Below are 9,109 nucleotides of genomic sequence, written 5' to 3' on the forward strand. Positions count from 1 at the left end.
GCTGACGAGGCACACGCAGAGCAGAGGGACTTCTGAAGGGTGGAAACTCTGCCGTCACCTCCCTGGGCTGGGAGTGGGTACAGTCAAACTCCCAATTCATCCTGGGTCACGGATCGCCGACCCTTTTCAGAGATAACCGCGATGACTTCCCCCCAGCTGGGGTAAGGATCCTGGCCGGTGACGTGGGTAAAACCCCCTTCGCTTGCTAAAGCCACGAGCAGAGCGGAACTGGCCACATCCTGCAGACTCACCTTCCCCAAACTACAGCACACACGAGTTCCTCTCGTGGCTCCAAAACCTGACCCAAGATAACACAGAACTAAAGAGAAAAGCCTTTCCGTTACGTTAAGATCTTTTTTCAGACAGAAGCTTTCCACAACGCAGTTGTGCGGGCAGGGAAGGCCCTTCCCCGCCGAGTGGTCCCTTTGCTACCTGTCAGTACTTCTGTTCAGAGACGTCCGTGATTGTGGTCTCGTAGATTTGGGTCTCCCAGGCTGAGAGCTGTTTCACAACGCCCCGGTGGGGTCTCATGTTCCTTTTGCGCTTCAGAACATGGTGCCAAGCTCGCTGCAAACGGAAAGCAAAGAAGTGTCAGGAGTTTGAACTGAAAGCACGAACAGCTACACTTGTGGACAACACTTGTGGGCTCTGTGTTTGCTGCCTGTGCTGGACAGCGAGAACCTGCAGACCAGACCGTATGTGAACTTCCCAGAAGCCTGCCACCTTCATACCCGGCTCTCCTGGGTACGAGGACAGCTCGGGCTGCCTTCTCTACCTGGCAGTATCTTGAGCTCCTTGACACACACGTGGCAACGCAATCCTGGCTTTTTGCCCTAAAATGCTGATTCTTCCATGGGCAATAAGCAAAGCAGTGAAGTGTCAGCTCTTCACAGGTCAGCAACAGCGTTTCATATCAGTGCAACCTGTTGTGGCGGAGCAGCTGTGAAGCTCCAGTTATCCCACTGCATTAATTACAGACATCTTTATTATGTATTAGTTCCAAGTAACTCTGCTAGATGCAGGAGAGATCCACCAGCATCACTTTGCTTTGCTCCCGCTGCATCCTCGGGTTTGCCCAGCAGTGCCCAGCTTCCTGCTTTTCAACCCAGCTGCCCACCACTATCGGGGATTGCTGAAGCCTAACAAGACCAAAGGTTAGGAGATAGTGCTCTATTGGTTTGTTCTTCTAATCTCGGTCATTCTGCAGGCTCCAGGGATGAGCCTCTGTTATTTACTCCTCTGACCACAGTGTGGCTGTCTCTGTTTCCACTGAACTCCACAGATCTACTCACATATCGATCACTTTAGAAGAAAGGACCACACACATTTCCTTTCTTTTGCAACATCCACATCTTTGGAAGCTTTTGAAGATCTTTGCCTAGATTGGCCCAAGGATCACTCGAGAATCTGTTGCTCTGCTTTCATCTGCAAGAAACAAACCCATCTGCCAGGCTAATCCCCCAGGAAAGCTCTGCCCAGCCCGCAGTGGGCCAGCAGCACCTGGCCAAGCCTGTGCCACTTTTCCTCCTCATTTTTTTTTTGGCACTTAGGAAAGTGCTGAGACCAACCTATTGATACTGACTGAGAGAAATTGCAAGGATCAGCCTTTGACTTTTGCACTGCTGTTGCAAGCACCTCCAGCGCTGTAGCGAGCGAGGGAACGGTTATCGGTGTGCAGGAGCAACCTCACCCAGCACCAGGAGCAGAGACAGCAGCATGTCTGCAGCCCTGTTGGTAGGCTCAGCCCGAAATCACCCGCTGGCACACAGCGATAGGGAGAGATTTCCTCTTCTGTTGCAAATGCTTGTGCAAACTCCATTAAATGATTAGATACAGGCCCAGCTCCAGTGACATTTGGCTCAATCAAACACTTTCCAAACAAGGACGAGGTTTTTTTAAGGAGACACCTTTCAGTTCTCGTGGGAACTGGCCTGCTAAGATGGTGCCTACAGCAGCACCATGGTGGCAAAGGAAAGGAGGGCCCGGGCCCTGGGGAGGGGCTGTTGCACAGCCAGATCTTTCTCAGACATCACTCGTTGTTTTTCTTGTGTCATTCAGAGCTGTGGAACAGCCTACGTAGGCCATCAGACATGGCCATCCCTCCTGGGCTAGTACCAGCCCATGGCAGTTTTCTCACGGTGTGTCTGTAGCAGGGAATTTCTTCTGGAGGAATAAAATGGGATTTCAGAAGAAGTCAGTGGTGATGCTGAAATCAGCGGTAAATCAGAGCCCTGCAAGCGCTAGGTTCGGAGCTCCCCTGTAACCCTGGGATTAACTCCACGCTCTCTAATGCGTTTCATACCCTTGACCAAATAAAGCTCTGGTAGGTGAAGATTCGGGATGGTGAGAGTCAAAGGGTTGTATTTAAGAAAAGGGAGTAGGAGGGAATCCTCTGAAGCCCTAGCAGATCGGGAGGATCTGGTGTACTTTAAAGAGAGTAGGAACATCGGAGCCAGGCGCCCTGTCCAACCCCCTCGCTGTCCATCGGGCTGGTTAGTAAAGCAGCTCTGGTATCCAGTAGGGTGTGGGCTTGCTTGGGAGTATCCTGATCTCCAAAGATTACAACCCTCTTGCCCCAACAATTTGCAGTCACTCCCATCTAATATCCCAGAGTGAGCAAGGCCCCAGGAATCCCATGTCAGGAGCAACTCACCCGTGAGATGACAAATGGTGGCAAAGGAAGTAAAAAGATCAGCTTCGAGTGAATCCGGAAGACCTGGGGGTGTTCGCCACCTTCTGCAAACCTGGAAGAAAAGAGCACACAGCGTGACGAGGACAGAGAAGCAGCTTTGAAACAACGTGTTTGTGGGAGGGAACCTCATAATTTTGTTTGCTGTTACATGCACGAGTTGTTTGTCATCATCATCATAAACACTCGGATGAGGATTTTGTTACAGTAAGACACCAAGATGGTTCTAATTCAGAACCAGTTTAAAGATTGACTTTCCATTCCACGTGGTATCAGCATTGATGTCAACCTACCGCTTCCTTCATCTGAGAGCTCAAGGAGAACAGATGAACTGAAAGCACGAGGGCTTCACTGCGCGTGTGTGGGCAGTTACGGGCTGTAGCGCCCCTGTTCCCTCCATGTGGTTCTCTACGACAGCATCATCCTCCTTCCACAAGCTCGGAGAACTCAGAACACTGGTAAGGAAATGTGGAAGCATGTTGTGCAGAGGGCCTGGGAAGATTACCCGCAGCACAGAGACCTTCCCTGTTTTCCTCCGGAGCCAAAGGCATCACAAATGCCTGCTGGGACCATGCACTGGGGCGGGGAACTGGATTTGTTATGTACTTGGGTCTGGTCCCCACCCTGAGATATCACAGAATCGCAGAAACATTCTGGTTGGAAGACACCTTTAAGGTCATCAAGCCCAGCCATGTCACTGGACTTGTCCCAGTGAGAAGTGGCCTTTCCAGCATGGCCACTGGACTGAGCTGAGTGGGTGTGGACAGAGGCAGGTAAGGAAGGAAGAGAAACAATGTGAAACATGGGTTTCTTAGCTTTCAGAGTGATGCGTTGCTAAGATTTTGCTCTGAAAGCTGTTCAGAGGTGTAGGTTCTTCCTGACGGATGGTGGTACGGGATGCCAAGGCCTCCCAGTCCTGCTCTCACCCGTGGCACGGAGGAAGGCTGCAGGACGGCTCTGCTGCTGTGCTGACGCTGGAGTAGAGATTGGAAACAGGAGTGTCAAACACTGCAGTGACCCACAGAGGTTTCCTTGGAGGTTCACAGTCACTGTCTCCTCGGTGATGGGCTCTGCTGCGGTGGCACCTCACTTTTCTCACAGGCACAGATGCTGGTGAGGGTAAACCTCAAGTTTAACTCACAGTGTTCGAGGCTGTTCAGACATGTTGACTTGTGCTTTGATCTTCAGATCTTTCTGAATTTGTTGGTCACAGGCCTGCTTGAAATTGCTCATGTATAACTTTGTGGGCAATATTTCTACCGGGTATGGCTGGAAGTTGTCCAGTTCCTGGCAGGGAGAAACCAGAGGCTCAGTTTAGAGAGTGTATTTGCTCCTGTGAGCTTGGAAAGGGCTTAAACAGGTCACGTGAAGAATTGAACACACACTTGGTCAACAGCCCATGGCATGTTCTAGTGGAATGATCCAGTTGCTCTCCTGGACTTTGGGTATAGTGTCTGTTTCAAAGTTATTGCTAGATTTAGTGAGGCGGTGTCTTTTCAGCAGGGGCTGTTGGGACAGGACAAGGGGTGATGGGTTCAACTCACAGAGGGAGATTCAGACCAGAGAGAAGGAAGAATTTTTTTGATGTTGAGGGTGTGAGACACTGGCCCAGGTTGCCCCGAGAGGTGGAGAAGCCCCATCCCTGGCACCATCCCAGGTCAGGTTGGCCCTCGGGGCTCTGAGCACCCTGCTCTGGGTGCAGATGTCCCTGCTCCCTGCAGGGGGTTGGACTGGAGGAGCTTGGAAGGTCCCTTCAACCCAAACCAGTCTGTGATTCTGTATTTTTTGTAGTGTTGGGAGGGACAGCAGCGTAACAGATCTGTTTGATGTTCTCTCTGGTTGCTGTTTGCGAGGGTAAACAAAGTCACCTGCCAGCTGCAGGTGCCCTGTAGGCTCCAGCTGCTTCTGTGGTCTGCGGTAAAAAGACATGAGTGGCCGGCAGTGCCTCTACAGCCCTCCCGACACCCGGCTAACACTGCTCAGGGCAAAGCAGCAGCCAAACAGTTTAAAGCAGCCGAGACCAACAGCTTAAACCGGGAGGCCAGGAGGTAACTCTGCCTCCAGCTGAACGTGATGACAAGTTCAGCACTTTGCTGCCCTTCACAGAGCAGCACAAAGGGAGCTGATTTTCTCTCCTGTGCTGTAGCATCCTGTGGGCTAGCACCGTGTCCTGGGCTGTTCCACGCGAACCAGAAATGAACGGGAACAACAGCAGACATGTCACCACGATCTGACCTCTGCTCTCCAGCACCCTTTAAATCCACCCTGCCTCAGCTCCTGTCCTAGGTGTGAAAAAAGGGAAACTCTTTCTCATAAGCCGAACAGAACAATGCCTGTACAGCCAGGACACCAGTGCGCCAGTGGATGGCTCTTTTTTTTTGCCTGATGAAACAACGCACCAGCATGTGCTTTGTGATTTTTCCGACGAGAAGCATTACAGACAGGAACACGGTGCCTGATAGGAGCTGCGATTATGCTGGGGAACAGCCACTGTGCACCCCCCTGGACAGCCCTGTGGGAGAGGGGGACCTGCCTCTCCTCGTCACTCGCTGCTGGTTGGTTGGTTATCTGTGCCCTCCAGAGGGCCAGCGCTGGGGTTATTGGAGAAGCCTTCCCAAGCTGTTCTCAGGAACTTGCTTTCACGGAATAAAAGAGGACAAAAAGGCAAAGTGTGGCTGTAAAAGGATTAGTGGTGAGACTCCGGGCAAGCACCGTAAGTCAAATTGCACTAATTCCTCTGAAAGCGCTCTGAGATCAGGTTAACACCACCATTTAACTTGGATTCAGGGGAACATGAACATGAATGGCTTCTACTTGCAAATTAGCCTCAGCTCACCTGAGGCATCCACAGTATCTTCTGAGTCCTCAGGAAATGATAGCAAGCTGAAAAATGCTTGTATCCTCCGCTCAGGACGAGCACGGGCTGGCGGCTGAACTGCTCGAAGCTTCTGGTGTGTCAGATGGCAGTTCCTTCCTCAGCATCTAAGGAGGTCAAAGAGCTGTTTGCCAGGGCAGGGTGACCGTGTTTCCATCACACGGGGCCTCACAGCGGCCCACTGGTGCCCACGGCACATCCTTTTCCCTTCACCCAGCCGTTGGTAGGAAGCCTTGCTAAAAGCCAGGCTCCTTCTTTACCTCTTGCTGCAGGTCATGCTGCTTTTCACCTCCTCTCCTGGTCTTTTGTTCCTTTCCTGGTTTCTTTTGTAGGTCTAGACAAGCGGTTTTCTTCCCCTCTCCATTATTCTTTGGGAAATGCTTGTGTTAAGTTCCCATACAGGGAAGTATGATTAATTTAAACCTCATAATCTTAGTTTTATAGCCTTTTTCTTTAGTCCACCTTAGGCAAAGGGGGAAAGAAGGCAGTGTCTTGAATAAATTCTTCACGGGTCTTTAAAACACTCAGTGAAGTAACGTTCCCCTGCTCCCAGGGGGTCCGTCCTAGCGCCTCCAGCTCTGTCTGCTTCAGAAGCAGAGCAGCGCACCGCAAACCCTCTTCTGATTCTTCGCACCTTCCCCCTCTACTGCCTCACCCCTGAGCATTTATGAACAAGTTCCTTTATTCATTCCCTTTTCGCTCCCAGATGTTTTCTTAATAAAATTATATAAATCTTTGCTAAAACTCTAGCAGCCTTTATCAAGCTCGTAGGAGCCAAACAAACCTACAGAAGCGGTTCTGCACGCAGCGGAGCCCCTTGCCAAAGGATGTGTGAGGGTGAAACATTTCCATGGTTCAAGGAACCCTCAACAATTACATGGGAAAGTTTCCTGCTCTTCACATTTCTCGGTGAACTGCAGCAAATCACCACCCCTGTTAAAGCCAAGTCCTTTTAGATATGACAAAGTCATATTTCAAAATATGAGAAAGACTTTTATGACCCCGAAGAAGGAAGTACTCACTCTGTGACCTTACAGAGCTTGAGTCGGAGTTTTCAGTCTCTAAAGAAGATCTGCTCCCTAAAAGGCAATTGTTGGACAAGCCCAAACTCAGTGAAATGTGTGAAAAAAAACCCCCAGACATTCCTCACATGCATCAAGATGCTTCAGAGGGATTAGTCCACAGACAAGGAAACAGGCTGCCAGGGCGCTTTGAAATAAAACCTGCATTTTTGAAGTCTGAGAACATATGGGACACAGTGAAGAGCCAGAGGCATAGCACAGATGTTGGGTTTTCGAAAAACACTGGGCAAACTGGTACCACTTGGAACAGGCTCATAAAATGAAATGAGGAATGGGAGGAATAGCTGGCAGTGAGAGCTTCTCTGACATGGCTCACCCGTACCTTCTTCTTCCTCCTTTTCCTCATAGTCACAGCAATCCAAAGAGCTGGTCTCGCAGTCGTACACCACACAGTAGCTGACACAGCCCAGCTCCTCCATATCTGGCACCAGATACTCCCCTGTGGACTCTGCCAAAACCACAGAGGGATTCTCTCAGGAGCGCAGCTCCACTCTGCTCTCATGGCGTCAACACTGCCAACACCTTGTGAGTTGCTGCTCGATACTTACGGGGTGAGGTTGGGGCCACGGTTGTGCCTGACGCCTGTTAGAACTCAGAAATAATGCAAACTCCACCAGATCACATCAGCAGCCACAGCAGTGAAGACGCCAGCACTGAGGCAAGGCTACAGTACGCCAGTTCTTGTGCAATATTTTTCCTGGTATACAGCTCCCATGTGCCAATCCTTCGGGCTGCTGAAGCTCTGTGACTGAACACACCCCCCCAGCGTCAGAACTGGGATATGGTCGGGGGAGGCTGCAGTTTGAGCCGTCTTGTCTTACTGCTTATCGCTAAGTCCGCGGGTGGGTTACCCCTCCCTCACCTGATCAATCCTGCGGGCTGTAATAACATGTCTCTCATCATATTCGCGCTGGGTACAGGCATCTAGAAAAAACAACCAAGACAGCAAGTGGTTTATTTGATGCTTTTCAGTTAAAAGCCTGTTTGTAGCTCTGTCAGTGGGAGTTCAGTTGCTGGCATCAACCAGAGAGAGATTCGGTTATTTAGAAACCGAGGCTTTGTGGGTGTAACGAACGCCAGCACTGACATGAGTCAATGTGTAACACCAAGTGATGGCAGCAGCTTGAGTCTGGACCTGAGCGAGGTACCGCGGGGCTCACTGCACCAGTCCCAGGCTCTGCTCTGCTCTGCCCTGCCCTGTGGGGTAGCCTGGGCCCCTGCTCTCTGGGCTTGCTTTGACCTCCCAGCATCCAGCGCCTCTGCCTCTGCACTGCCCCGGGGATGAGGAGAGGGGACTGGAGAGACCCCAGCTCCACTCCCTAGCTGGCTGACTCCCCCACCAAAACCATAATATTGCAATATCAGGCACCCTTTCTGGGATACCCCTTTCTGGGGTGCTGGCACTATGCTTATCAACAATCTGTGCCATGGTCAGGGAATCTTGTCCACCTCCAACAGCTCTGGGAGCAGCAGGAGAGAGTGTGTATCCCTGGAGCAGAGCAGAGCAGGAAGTGCTGGGCGTGATGAAAGCCAAAGCAGGACCAGGTCATAGCACCTGAAACGGGATGAGAGAAACACCACAACAACAAGGCCCCAGGAATAAAAAGCATTCCAGACTTTCAAAGCTTTCCAACTTCCCTAAGTCTTTCAGATGATCAGAAAAAGATAATAAGCAAATGGAAAGGAAAGCCTGCACTAATGTGTGCATGTGCTGTTTGTCCATCAGTGATGATTTTCCCTGCATGTCGCATCGCCTTCCCCAAAAAGAGAGTATGCCACAGACAACCGCTTCACATCAGCAGCCCAACCACCACAAACCAGAGTAAGCATTGTCAAGTCCTCATTCATTTCGCCACACGCTCAGCAACGACAGTCTTTCTGCCGACTGGAACAGAAAGCAGTCACCCAACAAACTCAACATATTTTTAAAACATCAGCAGAGAAAACAAACAAAAAAGATAAATGGGGAAAAGTGGTGCAAGGTGCTGTCTGCTCTTGAAGTCAGAGAACACAACATCCACGATACTTTCAGACAAAGAACCATCCAGTCCTATGACCTGCCTAAATCCATGCTGCTCTTAAAATAGAGCGAAGGGGCCGTACCAAGTAAATTGAAATTTTGTTTCAAAAAAAGGTGAAATATCAAAAAGAAGTGAATTGTGACATTATCCCACAGCACATCTCAAGTTTTTAGCTGGTCTCTGAGTAAGATACACTACATAAAAGATACGACAGCCACCACCAGAACAGGCAGGGCAAGTTCATCTGGGAAGAAACACTGTAAGCCTTTCACTTGCAATACTTCCCGGTGCTGTATCCACCGCCTCGAGCCATCAGAAATAAAAACCGCCGCCATCCACCTTCAGCCGTGACCGGCGCTCAGCAGCCAACGCTCCACCTGCCTCCAACCGCACTTTAAATACCGGGAGCGGGGCGGGGGGTTGAACCCAACAAAAACTCAAG

At 50.6% G+C, this 9,109-nt stretch overlaps 1 protein-coding gene across 1 annotated transcript; it reads right to left on the reverse strand.

The window, feature by feature from the left end:
* Positions 1 to 435: 435 nt before the first annotated feature.
* On the reverse strand, positions 436 to 7,638 carry STYXL1 (serine/threonine/tyrosine interacting-like 1; the record flags this gene model as incomplete). The annotated part of the gene is given in 8 exon segments (XM_010133084.1): positions 436 to 567; positions 1,636 to 1,643; positions 2,654 to 2,716; positions 3,793 to 3,976; positions 5,526 to 5,671; positions 6,587 to 6,643; positions 6,969 to 7,092; positions 7,509 to 7,638. Coding segments are annotated over 8 exon segments (844 nt in total), but the record flags the coding sequence as incomplete, so codon positions are not given.
* Positions 7,639 to 9,109: the final 1,471 nt, after the last annotated feature.

This window comes from Buceros rhinoceros, unplaced genomic scaffold (genome assembly GCF_000710305.1).
Source record: "Buceros rhinoceros silvestris isolate BGI_N320 unplaced genomic scaffold, ASM71030v1 scaffold36013, whole genome shotgun sequence".
Taxonomy (NCBI): domain Eukaryota; kingdom Metazoa; phylum Chordata; class Aves; order Bucerotiformes; family Bucerotidae; genus Buceros; species Buceros rhinoceros.